At 45.7% G+C, this 16,269-nt stretch overlaps 1 protein-coding gene across 1 annotated transcript; it reads left to right on the top strand.

Annotated features, from left to right (window-relative positions):
* Positions 1 to 1,069: 1,069 nt before the first annotated feature.
* On the top strand, positions 1,070 to 15,140 carry LOC142093526 (organic solute transporter subunit alpha-like). Its single transcript, XM_075174765.1, has 8 exons — positions 1,070 to 1,478; positions 3,658 to 3,809; positions 3,926 to 3,999; positions 5,565 to 5,723; positions 9,542 to 9,653; positions 10,542 to 10,688; positions 12,077 to 12,182; positions 12,667 to 15,140. Exons 1-8 carry the CDS (start codon positions 1,400 to 1,402, stop codon positions 12,852 to 12,854), a joined length of 1,017 nt encoding a protein of 338 aa, XP_075030866.1. The 5' UTR covers positions 1,070 to 1,399; the 3' UTR covers positions 12,855 to 15,140.
* Positions 15,141 to 16,269: the final 1,129 nt, after the last annotated feature.

Here is a 16,269-nt window from a genome sequence, read left to right as displayed (position 1 = left end):
TGCTGGTGTTAGCCACTGAGCAGTTCAGTTCTTCTCTGCGTCCCTGTGTTCTTGCAGGCAGTCTTTCAGTGTCCAGCCTGTCCTTCCCGTAAAACCTTTGGGAATCCTGTGAAAACTGCAAGATGGCAGGTTTTACCACAATGGGCCATGGTGCCTACGACCGTCCCACAGTCTCTAAATTGCCCACCTCCCCTCAATTTGTTCAAGTTCCTGGAATACCACCCTGATGAACAGAGCCTCCGTATGTATTTTCGCTCTTTTGTGTCTTCCCTTCTTTATCCACTAATTCCTGGCATTCCTTTGCATTTACTCCCATGCTAATTCCTCAGCTGTCATTTCTGAGGACTATCCACCATGGTCCCAAGACCTTTTTCCTGAGTGGCAGTAGGTAATCATTGCGTAGGTAGTTAGAGTTGTCCTCCTCCCCCCTGAACACTACTTTGCATTTACCGATATAGTCTGTCATCTGCTGTTTTGTCACCCAGTGCTGTAACAATCCCTCTGCTGCTTCTTGCACCCAGCTTTCAGTCTGACTATCCAGAATAACTCAGTGGGTCACCAAACTCCATCATTTCATTACTCATTCCGTTCTCCTGGTAACAGCCTGAAAAGGCTCAGGCTCCAGAAAGGATCCTTCCAGCAAGTGAAACGTGGGAAAGCGGAGAATCCCTCGGTGTATTCCTACCCTCGACGTGCTCTCCTTCAGACAGTGCAGAAGAAGATGCAGCTTTTCACCTCATTGCAGCCAAGTCTTCGGTGAAGGGCTCCATAGAAAGTCCTTTGAACGTCTGCTACATTGACCAAGCAACTTTCCGCTTCCACAGGCCCCTGCAGAGAGCGCAGTGCCCAGGGCTGCTCTGACCGGGCTGGGGTGAAGGCGGACGTAGCACTGGGGAATCCAGCCCGCTCCTCGGCTGATTCCCCATCCCTCCTCGGCTGGCAGCCCGCGCTCCTGTGCGAGACCCGACTCCAGCTGCCCTGGCACCCCTCCCCTGCGAAGGAAGGGGACTGGGGTGGACTCGCTGGCTTCCGCAAGAGCCCCTGCGCGGAGGCCGAGGCGTGAACAGCCGGGACACGTCTCCTCGCAGATGGAGCGGGGAGCGGGGTGGGCGCGTTGCCCCCCGGGCACGGCACTGTCCACCCCGCCGGTGCCCGGGGCCGCTGGGCGCCAGGAGGCAGCGCGGAGGCCGGGCCCTGCGCGCCGCCCGCCCGGCCCCAGCTCCCGGGTTAATGATTAACCGCCCCTCGGCGGACCCGAGCAGCCGGGCTGCGCATCGCGGCTCCCGCGCTCCCCAGCGACCAGCGGGCGAGCACCGAGCCCCGCCGCCCCGCCGCCGCCCGTCCCCCGTCCCCTCGGCGCTACCAAGGCACCTCGGCGGGGGCCGGCGGCCGCGCCGCCATGGAGGGCGAGGCGAACGGGACCCTCCACCCGTCCTGCGGCGCCAGCGAGCCGCCTTACTCCCAGGAGCTCCTCCAGAGTAAGTGCGGCCGCCCGCCCGGGCCGGGGCGAGGGGGGGGGGCCTCAGGGAGAGGGGGCTGCCCGCTGCCAGGCGGCCCCTCCGCCTGCAGGCCATCCACTAACGGCCCGCTGCCCGGCCGCGCGCCGCCCTCAGCACCCACCCGCGGCGGCTGGCGGTGGCGGCCCCTGCCCCGGCCGCTGCCGCTGCCGCTGCCGCTGCCCCTGCCCCTGCCCCTGCCCCTGCCCCTGCCCCTGCCCCGCCCCTGCCGCTTCTGCTGCCCCTGCCGCTGCCCCTGCCCCTGCCGCTGCCGCTGCCCCTGCCGCTGCCCCTGCCGCTGCCCCTGCCGCTGCCCCTGCCGCTGCCCCTGCCTGCCCCGCCGCCGTTCTTCCCCGGCGAGGAAATCCCCCGGGCGGAGGCAAGCGGCCGCCCGTCCCGGCCGGACCTCCGGCTGGCAGGGGGCCGAGCTGCCTCTGGCTTCGGGGAAGGGAGAGAGGGCAGAACGGCTCCCCAGTCCAGAGCAGCGGGTGGGGGTGTGAGAGAACGGTGGGGGTGTCGGCGAGGGGAAGGGTGGTCGGTGGGGAGCGCCGGTGCCTCCCGGTACCTGCCGAACAGAGCACTGAACCAGCCATAGACCCGCGCCTGGTGCAGGGCTCCCCCGTGGTGAGATCTAAGGTGTGGAGATGTCCACCGAGATGTGGACTGCTCCGCCCGCAGCCAAGTCTAGAAGTGTTGGGGTTTTTTGAATCAGGTTAGGTTAAAGAGGCTGGGGCAGAGGCTCACCTTTGCAGGCACTGCTCGGTATGCCTTTAGATAGGCTCTGGCCACAGCAGGAGTTAGTACCAGTGGTGAGCATGAACTACTCCTAAATTAAGCATGACTCCACTGCAGTGCTTTCTTCTATCTCCAGAAGCACCCTTCTTGGGAGAAAATACACTTCAACCAGCAGCCGTGGGTAAAAGTTGAAATTCATACCCAGTATCAATGGAGACATAAAACCCATCAGCTGTGGGTAAATGTTGATATCCATATCCAGCTTTAAGGGAGAAGTAGAAAAGAATTTGGTGAAGGCATCAAGTTTTATCTCAAGCTAGATATATCAGGGGCTTATCCTTACATTATTCGTGTGCCCCATAAACTTCCACCGAGCCTCTAAAAAGTTTGCATGCCTAAGGAAGTTATGCACAAACATGCCTGTCCTGGTTTCAGCTGGGATGGAGTTAATTTTCTTCCTAGTAGCTGGTATAGTGCTGTGTTTTGGATTTAGGATGAGAATAATGTTGATAACACACTGATGTTTTAGTTGTTGCTGAGCAGTGCTTACACTGAGTCAAGGACTTTTCAGCTCCTCATACTGCCCTGCCAGCGAGGAGGCTGGGGGTGTAGAAGAAGCTGGGAGGGGACACAGCCAGGACAGCTGACCCAAACTGGCCAAAGCGATATTCCATACCATATGATGTCATGCTGAACAAAAAAAAAAATGGGGGGAGTTGGCCGAGGAGCGTGCAGCTGCTGCTCGGGAACTGGCTGGACATTGGTCAGTGTGGTGAACAACTGCATTGTGCATCACTTGTTTTGTATATTCTTTTATCATTATTATTATTATTTCCCCTTCCTTTTCTGTCCTATTAAATGGTCTTTATCTCAACCCACGAGTTTAACCTTTTTTCCAATTCTCTCCCCTATCCCACTGGGCGGGAGTGAGCAAACGGCTGTGTGGTGTTTAGCTGCCTGCCGGGTTAAACCACGACAACATACAATGGAAGCAAAGAACTAATACTGAGTAAATACATTTTTGCTTGTAGTCTGCCTGGAAAAGTTCCCAGAATATGTATTTACTGTATTTATTTATATTATCTATTATGTGTTTATATTCTGTTACGTATTTACATTTATCTAAGGACATTTGTTCTGGAACTCCACCTTTCTGAAGGGGACTTTTGCATAATGCTTTGAGAACATGGAGGCATATTCTTCCCATATGCTGTCTGTGGATCCTGGAAAGATTTAGTCATGAACTTAAGTTTAAAAGTATTTGAATCATCCTTTGGAGTTGATGGTCTATCTATAGCTAAGGATGAGTGCAAGTCTTTGCAGGAATAGGGCTAAGAAGCCCCTCAGAGGTGGTATCTTTACATTAAATGTATGGAATGCTTATGAAATAAATCAGAACTGTCTGTTTTCTTTTCTCTCGCTGCAGGCCTTGACCTACCAGGGAGATTTCTCTTTGCAATCTTGACTCTGATGACGCTAATTGCCAATCTGGTGTTTATAGAGGAAGCAGTCTACATCTACAGGAAAGTCCCCTCCTCCAAAAGATCAATCATAATTTGGATTAATGCTGCAGCTCCAGTAAGTTATCATGGAAAAGAGATAAAATTGAATGTCGAAAATAGGGTTTCCCTGAAAATCCACATGAACCTGCTTTATCTCTGCCCTTCCTACAACCCTCCTCCCTTTCTCTGTAGGTGATCGCTACTACTTCATGCATTGGCATGTGGATTCCTCGCTCAACGATGTTTACAGATTTCACAGCAGCAGTGTGAGTATTCTGCTTGTTTCTAGACGTTGCCTCAAACCCTGAATTTCTTCCCTTTAAACATCTGCTGCTCTTGGTAAACACAGTCATTTTGTAAATTTAACAATTTAGTAATTTTTGGTTTGAGTTAAAATCTCTTGGCAGCTCTTTTCTGGGAGGTGGAAAATGCTGAAGCAGTTCCCAGTGCTACAGTCCCCTAGTGTGGGAACCTCAGTATGAAAGATCTGTGACTTGCATGTAATTGATCCCTCGATTGACAGTAGCTTTGAAGCAGTACTCTTTCTTTCCTCTCTCTGTGCGTCGTGTGGAATGAGACTCTGACCTGTGACTTCTCTGCGCTTTTACTAATGAGGAGCCATGGAGGTCTATTATTAATGGTGGCAAGTGAACCTCCGATGAGTATATCAGTGTAAAAATGTTCCGCAGTTGTCCTGATAAAAGCACTTTCTGTACGAGCATGACAGCTCTGACATGCACAGAGAAGAATGGAGAAATGTGGTCCTTGCGTTCTGGAGGTAATGGCGCAGCCCTGGTAGGCAGAGCCAGGTGGGGGGACGCCGTGGCCTTGGGCACTCCACAGGTGATTTTGGGATGTTTTTGGAACCCACTGCAGGACAATACCACAGACTCTCACGAATAGCCTTACCCCTTGTCGCATTGCATTTAGGAAGAGAGTAGAGTAAAAAAGGAGGGAAAACACAGTAGTAGGGAACATGTGAGCATGCAGCAATTTGTGCAGGTAGTGCAGATTACCAAAAACTTCCAAGGATCCAGTCCTATGGCCCTTTAAGCCTATCTGAATCCCCCCTCCTCCCTTGCCCAAGCTGCAGGTTCCTGTCCCCTCACTTGCATCCGCTACCACTCACAGTCTCCAGCTGCACAGCCAGCTCCTTCAAGGAGGCAGTGCGGCTGAAGAGGACCTCTTTTATTTGGTGGGGTTGGATTTCAGTGAATCAGTTCCCTAAATCAGTTTGGGAAAGGGAGGAAAGGGCGGTTGCACAATCTGTAGTTCCTGGGAAGGGTTGAGAATGTGCAGCTGGTGAAGGAGGGAGAGGTGGGGTTGCAGCACTCGGTGCTTGGATCAGCTTTCGTTGCAGAGGAACCACACCCTGACTGGGGCAGCACTTACGATGATAGCTATATATCTACATATATATGAACCTAGCCATGTTTGTTGTCGGTGGTTCGTCGGTGTTTTTTTTTTAAAGGAGGAATAGGATTTGTTGTGAAAAGTTTGGACCAATCAGGACTAGGAAACAGCTAGAAAAATATGGCCATAATGACTTGGGCCAGAAAAGCCTATGTTTTAATACTGACTCTGCCACCAGCCGTCAGTGCAGCTTTGGGAAATTCCACTGCCACTCTGTGCCTCAGCTTATTCCTCTTTCGGTGACGTTAGGGCAGTTCTGGTTCTCTAAGGCGATGGAAAGCTGAAGGTTTTTCACAGCTAGTGCTAGAATTTCTGTTGATTGCAAAGTGCGAGCTGTAAAAGCCCTGGACATGAAGGCGGCACTGGCATGCAAGAGACACACAAGCAAGTTCAAGCTGGCATTTTCTTCCTTTCCTAGATTTTTTGCCACAGTTATCCACAAGTTCCTGCTGATGATGATTAAAGAGTGTGGAGGTCAAAAGCTGCTCCTCAGGCGGTTTGAAAATGGTCGCTTCAAGATCAGCACCGGTCCCTGCTGCTGCTGCTGCCTTTGCCTCCCTCGTGTGCGCATCACTAGGTGAGTTGCCCTTTAAGATTTCCCAGCTGGAAGACCGCTCCTGGAATTCAGCCAACTTGGCAAGGCTAGGCTTACAGCGAAGGGCCTCTCGGCTTCCTGAAAGTCAGTCTCAAGCCCTCTCTTTTAAACGGTGCCATCACTTTGGGGCTGTACATCACCACTAATTTATTTCGTTTTTGTAATACAGAATTTTGCATAAGAGTCGAGAGCGTGAGCTCTCTCAGTTTAACCCAGTGCAGTATTCCTACTCATAGTAATGTTGAGCACTTTGGTATCTCCCCAACTAATCCCATTCTCTTCCAAGAAACCATTTCTGTAGTAAGCAGTGGTGTGTGGGAGGAGGAATTTCTACTCTAGAAAACCTAATAATTGAGATTTCAGTTTCTTTTCATTCCAGAAGGGAACGAATGTCTCCAAATTGGGTATTTTTCACAAGCAGAACTATCGAATTTCAGAACTGTCAAATAAACCAGTGCCCAAACTGCATATTTGCTCTGAGCTTGTCCAGTTCAAACAGTTTTGCAGCCCTGAAAAAGAGTTTCTTTTATCCTCCAATGGCAGCAAAGAAAAATGATGCTGACATTTTTCTTGCTGAGAGCTTCCTCCAGGCCAGGCCGACAGGTTCAAAGAAGCAAGCATGCAGTGCAGATCTGGGAGCAGAGTCCTGCCCAGACATTGGTGATCTTTTATCTACCTGTGTGCAGATGAACTCTAGGTGTGTCTATACTAACATTTTAGTTCAGATCAGGACTGGGTATTTTAAATGAATCCCCCCTTCTACTTCTCGTGTTTTGCTTCACATCACAAAGCATTCATGGAAGACAGAAACTGGATTCCTTCTGGCTAAAACCAGAATGGAAGATAATCTCTAAGTGTGCACCTATTTCACTACAGCTGCTAATGGGTGTCCACTCCAGGGAACAAATTAGACAGCCCCTGAAATACATTCAATGTGGACACTGCGTTGTTCATACAAAGTGTTTCCCTCAACAGATCCATTTACGTCGGGCCACACCACTTGCTAATGCAGACATAGGCTTTGTCCATCACACCACAGATCCCTTCCCACCCAACTCTAAGTTCCTTAGGCATGCCTACTCCCTCGTTGCCAGCAGTGTTTCTGCTGTTTTCCTAGCAATGCATCGGTGCCTTGCTGAGTGAGTCCTTTCCAGGAGCTAAGTCATAGAAAAGTTACTTACTATTTTGGGAGGGTAATTTCCTGTAATCATTATATAATCACTATGTCAAGGTTAATCACTGTCTTGAGGTCCTCCGTATTCCCTCTGGCTTTTTGGTCTCACATTTCTCTTACTTCGATGAAATTGAAATGTTTCATTCTGATTTTGACTTTAAAACTACTTCAGATTAAAATATTTTTTAGAACAAAAAATAGATGTAATTCCTGGAAATCTTTGGTCTCAATGAAATGGCATTGTCTGGCGAGGCAAAAGCAAATATTTTCTTCTGCTAAACTTAGTATTAAAGCACCTTTGAGAAGTAGGGTGAGGACGGAGAGCTGCACCTACGGGAGCCAATATACTGTAACAGAAACCCTGCCTCCTTTGAGCACTGCCTGGTGGGGCTCCTCCTCTGGCTAGTGTCACCCTGTCATTTACATGCCGCTCGGCAGCCTGGAAGCCTCATGTTTTTCCCAGGGCCTTTCCTACTGGCACAGAGTATGAGACTGATTCTCTCAATAAAAGCAACAGCTGAAAGACTGAATGTGCAAGACAGAGACTTTTCTATGAGGATCTGGTCATTAGTGTCAGAGGGACCTTAGGGACTTTATGGTCTAGTTAAATGAAAGCGGCAAACAGAACGCAGCACAGCAGTTTGTGATGCTTTTGCAAAAATTCTTAATTTTTATTGTAATAATTCTTCCTTAAACTGCCTCATTTGGTATTAGAATTTAAACTCTTTTTTCCATCATTTTATTTTAATGGAATAACAGTAATTATTTACATGGATGGGGCACGAAGAAGAATAGGTAGTAAACCAACTGAAAAATATACCTCCAAAAAAGGATGTAATACAATGACGTAAAATCAGCAACTACTGATATGGATCTAAATGACTCCTACTAATTTTCATGGGCATTGGTTCAGGCTCATTTCAGCAGTCTAAGCTGAAGAAATGCCATGGGATCTATAGCTGTGCTATAGATCTAACGTGTCACCATTATATTTGTTTTTCTTTCCGTGTCTGTCACCCTCTGTATAGGTTGTGGTAGCTGGGAGCTTGGGATAGGATCCTCTACTCTGCCCTCCTGTTGATCAGTCCAGTGACAGCTTAGCCAGGATAATATTAGCTAACAGAACTCCTTTCAGGAGCTAAGTAGTGCCTACTACTGCTGGGAGGAAGTCTGTCTGTTTAAAAAAAGGCTTTTTGCTCTGCAGAGGTCTTAGGGCGCCTTCTCTGGCATCTGTAGCACTAAGAAACCCATCTGCTCTCTCTGCTTCTGACTTCTAGCCTTTTCCCATTACCGGGCACTTTTTTTTTTAAAATATGGGCAAGCTATACCAGGGAAAGGTCAGTCTCATATTCCTCCCATAGGTATCTTCGGGGGAAATAGGGAGCTACTCCAAGGGAGGGATTAATTCTTTTAAAAAGCCATATACTATCGAGCAGTCCTGGGAAAACTAACAAGGTACAGTAGGCTGATGAGGCAAAGTAACAAGCCATACGGTGGGGAGAGATGTGGCAGAAGTAGTCTGATGGTTAGGAAAGACAGACCTGCGTCAACAAGGAAGTCACTCCTACTGGCGTAGCAGTGACTGCACTGTTCTTTAAAGCGCCTTTGGGAATAATAGATCTTTGAAAAGGCACACGCGCTAAACGGCTGGCCAGTAGTAGGCCCTTCCACATGTGTTTGTGCTGTGGTTCTTAGCTATATTAATTGAGAAATTCCTGTAATTCCTGGTTCATGGCTATATCCTGTAACGTACTAAACGGCAGCCTGTTGTCTGCTGAGGCATCTCTGATGGCAATCTCAAGGGCCCAAGGAACTACAGTGAAGACAACATTAACAGTATGAGAAATACACAGTGACAGACTAAAACGTGAGCCAGCCGTAGCAGCCACAGCTTGTCCTGTGAAGACTGAAGGAGAGTTCAGGTCACTCAGCTTTCATGTCCTCTGTTAGCAGGGGCACCTGCCCCTTTCCTGGTGACCTTTAACGCTGTCTAGCCAGCTTACTGTCTATGGGCTGCGTTCTGGACACAGTTTATACTGACAGAAATAAGGAAATCCTGAGCTGTCCTGCTATCCTTGTGCAGCTGGCCAAGTAAAAGATAGTTCCTTTCTCCTGCTAGAGTACAGAGGAGCAAAACGAGATGCTTACATGGTACTATTCATGATGCATTGAAAAACTATCAGTCCTTTCACCTAGGTCTGTATGATTCCCTTTCTTGATCTGCCACAGGACTAGGAAGTGTCTGAGGAGGAAGGCTGAATTGCCCAATTTCATCGGAAAACAGAAATAGTAGGCAACAAGGCAAGAGCAAGTGGCATTATTGTTCAGAAACCGGTTATGCTGCTACTGGCTCTCTGGTTAGCTTTGGGGCAGAGAAAGTTTTGCCCAGCTCTGGTTAGTATGTAAGTGCTGCAGAACAGGAAAAGTACTATTTTTGTAGAGACTTTACTAAATAAACACTGGGTAATTCTTGGAAAGATTTTCTAATCCTGAAGCTGTTCCTCCCCAGATTTTAGCCGCATGCCACAGGAGTGGAAAAGTTTTGCAGTTGACAGTATCCAAAAATGTTGTTAAGGTTGCTAATACGATTTTGGCCTATGTGATTTTTTTTTTTTTTTTTGGCCAGGCGAACCCTCTTTTGGCTGAAGCTGGGCACCTTTCAGTTTGCTTTCCTTCGACCCGTGCTCATGTTTTTATCAATAGTGCTTTGGACTAATGGCAATTACACCCTTTACAATGTAAGTAAATGTTTTAATCGGAGATGGTCCACGTAATCCATAGGTTTTAGGGTTGACATTAGTATCTTAGCCTATAACTAAACTGTGAAATCTGGGAGCACTTCCAAGTGAATCCTTACTGTATTCTTTTGAGACCCTGAAGCATGTAATTTCTGCCTTCCCCCGGACACTCTGTTTCCTGGCTTCCCTTGGAAAGAAACTGGGCATCAGTGTGGGTTGGGCATCAGATTATGCTCCAGTATGTTTCCCAGCTTGTATGGTTAGAATAGCAGGACTGCAAGTTGCCCTGCCCTGCGTTTTGTAAGGTACAGCCTTAAGAAACAAGTGTATGTACTGGCATATAAACAGGAAGTCTGATTCTCTGTTTTTCTGCAAATCATGGTGATTTTTATATCTGTGCAAAGTAGAAAAGACAGTACTGTACTTCTGTTTTGTACCATGTAAGCTGCAAGATGATGGAGAAGTCTGTATCTGCTAATAATTTTGCACCTCTTGGGTAACTCAGATTAAAAGTAATACATTTTTTTGTTGTTTCATGGTATAAAATAAATGACCCCTCTGAGATGTCATACTGAATATGCTCTCATGAGCTGCTGAGCATTCCCAGGTGTTGCTGGGGTCAGATTGAGGGGTTGTGTCACTTGTTACCTTCCCAGGCTGAACAGATTTACATGTCCGTGCCTGCTGGGCAAGAGCAGCGTGCTGACACTCCAGTTGGTACTGTGCAGTTTCCCCATGCAAACCCCAGCAACTGCTGCTGCCGTCAGCTTTCATGGAGATAGAAACAAACATTTTAACGTCTGCATCATCCAGTTCACAGCTTCTTCCTGGAAATAGGAAAATGCACTGTAAAGTTTTATAGGTACGCTTGTTTGATTTGCTTCTCAGTTATCTCCCAAAGGAGCTGCAATATGGATTAACTGTTTTGTTGGTGTCCTCACCATTATTGCTCTGTGGCCAGTTGGAATCATGTTTCAACAAGTTAGGACTCTCCTTATGTGTAAGAAGATCATCCCAAAGTTTGCTCTTTATCAGGTGAGAAGTTTAACATTTCTGATAAGAATTTATCTTAACTGCTGATACAACACTGTCTCTCTGGTTCTTGGTCCTTTGTTGAAAAGTTATAGTATTTTTTTTCCCCATTAAATGCACTGTGCAAAGGCATATTTTTACCTGATTAAAGCTGCATCCCTTTGAAGTGCTCTTTGGCTGCTCTTCAGTTTCAGCTTGAGCCAATTTACCTCTAGCCTCTCTGGAAATGTGAAAGCCGTGTAAAATCCATTCATCTTTAGGCAACTGAAATCAAACCAGCATCTTCTGCAGGGCTTGAAGGAAGCTTTGTAGACGGAGTGTCCTGAAACGCAATGTTAAAATACTGGTGTGTACTTTTAAAAACTAGGAGAGGATGTGGAGCGTTGTGTGGGTGGCTGTTGTTTGAACTGTTTCAGCATGTCACCATATTCTGTTCTGACAGTATTTTTCTTGACCATTCTGCACTTCAGAGTTAGATAATAATGAAAATACTGGCTGGGAATCATTAAATAGTAAGGAACAGAACCAGATAGGTTAGACTGAAAAAGCCCAGGGGCAGGGCCACCCTCTTCCACATCACCCTGAAGAGAGTACAGCAGAATCCTTGGATATGCATCTTTCTTTAACAGGACTATAGAAAGGCTGGTGCACTAAGGTTTCTGTTAAGTAAATTATTAAGCACTTACAAATGCAATAAACACGATAGTCACACCTGCAAAGCTGCATTAGGGTGAATCCAGGTTTAGGAGGCAAACTCTGTTAACATGAGGGTTTATACTCATGCAGTTACACCAGCAGCTAGGGAGACACTTTGATATCTCCAAGGCAGCAAAGGTCTAGCTCAGTGAATAGCAGGTAATAGGATGTGTAAGTGATTGTTGCTGAAGTCAAGTTGCGAAGAGTCCTTTGTCCCTTCTGGCAAAGAAGCCGGTCCCATATAACTTGGGGAGCACAACATTTGCCTGCTGTGGCAAAAAGGGGAGACAACAGAAAAGACGTTCTTTGAGTCCTTCCTCCACTAAGGGACACCATAAGCTCATCGGTTAGATTAACAGGAAGTTTTTAAAACATTGTTACCTATTATTCCGAGCTCAGTATTGTTTAAAATCCCAGCTGGGAGCTCTGTGTATATTGCACCTGCCAAATGAAGGGCTGAGAAGAAACACTTTTCAAACAGAAGTTTAATTTAACACTCACATTCAGAGCAATATCATCCCGACCTAAAGATGAGTTCTGCAGAATGGCAGGCAGCCTGCTGGTAGATGGGAGGAGAGGGAGGGCAAGCAAAGAGGAATGAGGCAAAAGAGGGTCTGTTATGAAAGCAGAATTGTTGTGTGAACTATAAACCTTTTCCTGGTAGCTGAGGCATCTGTTTTCTCTTTCTGGTGCAGTTTATCCTCATTCTGAACCACTTGCAGGCAGCTATTATCAACATCTTGGCCACGCAAAGAATTATTCCCTGTGCTCCACCACTCTCCTCTTCAGCAAGAGGAGCATGTAAGTTCTTTTGGGAAGGATGCTGTTCATTTACTTATACAGATGCCAGTTCAGCATTGCTAACTACAGCATCTGGTGTTTTCCCAAAATACTAATTCCCTGGGATCATGTAGCTTTTGGAGAATCTCAGCTTTTACTTAAAAAACAATAACAAAAGTTTTATAGCTGTCATAGTCACAGAGGAAGACTTGATAATGAGAAGAGTTGGAATCAGAAATGAGAGGACAAGAAATCAACATGCATAATTACTGTTAAATCTCTTGCGTTCTGAATGCATAACTTACTGTGTGCTTATTGATGGGCAATACTGTAATTCTGTAACTGATTTTATTGCCGAGTGTGAGAGAGACTCTGTTATGGGGACAGGATGGTGAAGTTTATTCCTTTTACACAGGTGAAGATTAATAAGCCAGGTATTCACTTTGTGTCTGATAATTATTTCCCCCTTTTGGGGGCTTTTCTTTGCCTCCCTTTTTTTTGGCAGATATGACCCAGCAGCTCCTCATCATGGAAATGTTTCTGATAACCCTAATCTCAAGGGTGGTCTATCGGAGAAGATACAGAGACCTAGAGCCTCCGGAGTGTACAGCTGAAGAAGCTGGGGACAACAAGCAGACTCCTAAGATTATCCTGAATGGTGCAGTTAGTGAAGATGGATTGCCAAGGATTTAGAAGCCCCAGTGCTCCTATTCTGCAGGAGCTGGAAGCTCAGCTTCAGGAGCTTGTATATTCTTGCACCACAGATAGCCACTGTCCATGTCAGAACAACTTCTGGCATAAATGCCTATGAGCTGTAGTGCTGAAAGGACCACTAGTGGAAAGATAACCCCCTTTATTGTCCAGTGATATACGTGGTGTGAGGGTTTTCGTACCATGTAATTTAGTAAGATTTCATACCATGTACTTTTATGCTGTTATTGAGCATTGTCTCACAATGTGATTTTATTTTTATTTTATAGCTATTAGAATGGCTATCATTTAAAGTTAATCCAGAGTCATTCTTGTTCATCTCATGACTTTTTAAAATCTTATTTCACCCTGGATTACTGTCACATGTCCACCACAGCATTTTCCCATCCTTCTTCCATTAAAATTTATCAGCTCTCACTCTGTGCCACGAGCTCACCATAGCTAATTCTGATCAGTCAATACATTTGCATATGTTTGTTCTGAAATCCCCAAACCTGTCTGGGCTCTCCACCTACATAAATGATCTCTTTAGGGCAAGACTTTTTACATTCCTTGGCAATTCACCTCCTAACTCGGTAAATACACAGTTGCAGTTTGTAAATATGTCACTGGCAGATGTTCTTCCTAGGGACGGCAGATTCTCTGTCACTGGCCTGGAAAAAGAAAGTAGGAGTTAGAGTCTGAGGTATCTTCTGCCACTGCTCTGTGATGGTACGTGGTGCTTTGGTTCTCTGCTTGGAAAATGGGAATAATGATACTCGGGATCCTTGTGATAAAGGTGTGTGTGGGGATAAGAGCTATTGAAAGGAATCTCTTTCAAAAAATCCTTCCCTCCCCAGCTTCTTCACCCCAGATCTGACCTGCCCTGGCATCCAGTAGGATCTTTTCAATTCACACCCATTGCTCTGTTTTGCATAAACCAGTTTTTACTTTTTGCAAATGATCCTGATGTTCTTGGATGAACCTAATTGCTTTGGTTTAGCTCACTATAATTTATAAAATGATACTGTGATTAGTAAGCATTTGGATATTTTGTTTGTTGGGAGGGGAAGTGCAGCGCCGTATACTAGCACTTGTCTATCCTCATCTAGTCTGATCCCTAGAAGTAAATACCCAATCCACGCAGCAAGAATGCTTATTCCATATATAGGCTGGGAAAATGTTTCATGTTGGAAAATATGTTAATAACATCTTTTACCTGTATTGTGTCAAATATAGTTTATCATCAGAGCAAAGCTAGGCAGATAGTGGGGCTTTATTTTTGGTTTACAAGGAATTCAAAAAATACTTTCAGTTTGGGAGTTGGTGGAAAATGAAATATTCTGAAAATAGTTAGTGAACCATCTGGAAGTAGAAAAGGGGGTTAAACTAAACAAAATGTTTTCTTCTTTCTGATTGAGGTCAGAAATAATATTTTCTTTAACAATTGAAGAATTCGATTATAGTAGAAAAATTGAATTATTTTTGAAGTGTTTGAAAAAATTTTTATATTTAATCTTTTTCAAAGCAGGCAGTCTGGGAAATTAATACAGATTCTTGAACTCATTAATGTGAAAGAATCTGTGCTTTTCCCTTGAAAAATAATTTAGGTGAAAATTTTCACTCTGCATTAGAGTGTGTCAGTAGAATTAACTGGGATCAGCTAACATATTCTTAACATGGGAAACCTCCCTAATGTATTTTAACATTATAGCTATCAGCATATTCCTAATGTTGCTTTATATCAGTGTAGTCTGGGCCACAGGTACATTTGCAGACTCGCAGAGCAGTACTTAATTTCATAATGGCATTGGGAATGGTTGGCTGTGAGTTCAAGCAGCTTCAAAACTGGAAAATAAAATATTTTGAGTTGGTAAGGAATCTTTGTGAATTGCTGTGGAAAACACTGTACTTACTAGAGCAAGTGAGACAAATGAGCTTTACTGGAAAATGTTTTCTGTAGCGGTTCTGTGAGGGGTATGCCTTGGTGGGTGGGATCTGTGGCATGGAAGAGCGGATCCATGTGCCGTCGCATGGACAGTGCATTCGAAAACGGAGTGTATGGAGATGTGGTGGTCCAAGAGTCTTCATCCATTGCTGTTGGTCTGGTATCTGTCATGTCTCTGAAGTGCCTGTTAAATACATCTTGTAAACATCAGTGTGGGCCTGATTTAGCCACAGGTATAACTAGCTGTTATGCTTTTGGGTAGATATTTAATATTTGTTGTGATCTTCATCTGACATTTTTCAGCAATAAAATGTACCGTGGTGATCGTCAAGCGGACTTCAGATTTGGCAGCAAAGACATGTTGTTTTGCTATGTACAGTCACAGAGGTCTCATTCCAGAAGTCACTTGCTTACACAGAACCCTTCTCAGAGGAAAATGGGACATACTTTATCTTAAATATGTGCCTAAGAGCTTTCCTGAGCTACAACTTATGTGAATGCAGTAGCACATATGGGTCTTACTGTTACAAATTTCTTTTTTCTTTTTTTTTTTTGAGCTTTTTAACTTAAGAATTTCTTCCCCACCTCTGGCTAAGACCAATAGCTGTAGCCTGCCCAATTTAGGTGTGGTGTCTAGGTAGGCATCTGGGAGCTAGCAGCTGGGGGCAGCAGGTGGCATGCATTGCAGTGCGTTCATTCAGGTGCTCTTGAAATTAAAACATTGCAAATCACAACCTCTAGGTTGGACCTTAGGCAAGTCTGAGTATGGAAAAACAAAACAGAAAGCCGGAAATTCCTCCAATCTCAGTTCTGATAAGGATCCCTTTCAGGTCAGTGAAAAAAAATCGCTTTCAATTATGTGTTTGTGATTAAAGCATTTGAAAACATTTAACGAAAGCTAGAAGATAAATTTCACAACTCATTTTATACAGCTGCTGTAAAGTAATGAGTGTTAAGGTGAGCACATAGCCTTTATGCTATGTTTGCTTGGGATTATTGTGTGAGGAAGCGTAAAGGTAATTTTATCACGGTCTTTTGTGATGAGAAAAGGCACCAACACCATTAAATAGAAAGATAAGCATACACAGAGATGTGTGAGCGAAGGTTAAGAGAGTTTAGGCATTTGGAAGCAATTCGTGAGAACACAGGGGAAAAGATGAGTTATGTGTTTTGGGTGGCCATGCGCTAAAGATGCAGGTGTGAAGGTGACCACTGGCCATGAAGCCTGCTGGAGCGCCACACAGGGGTGCGCAGCACGGACAGTGCACGCGCAAGGGGGGAGAACGAACGCTAGCACCTTGTCATGTTTGTAATGGCAACAAAAGCTGCTCAGTACTGCTCTTTTCCATCTGATATTCAAGCTACTACTTTTAAAACAACACTAACTGAATCCCTCCTGTTCCGGAAGACCATGGTGCGGGCTCCTGTTGGCTGCAGCATGGGCAGCACTGGAACCTTGAAGAGGTCCCC

Source organism: Calonectris borealis, chromosome 1, assembly GCF_964195595.1.
Source record: "Calonectris borealis chromosome 1, bCalBor7.hap1.2, whole genome shotgun sequence".
Taxonomy (NCBI): Eukaryota; Metazoa; Chordata; class Aves; order Procellariiformes; family Procellariidae; genus Calonectris; species Calonectris borealis.
Note: the sequence above shows the minus strand (reverse complement) of the source record. Positions and strands in the feature narration are given on the sequence as shown.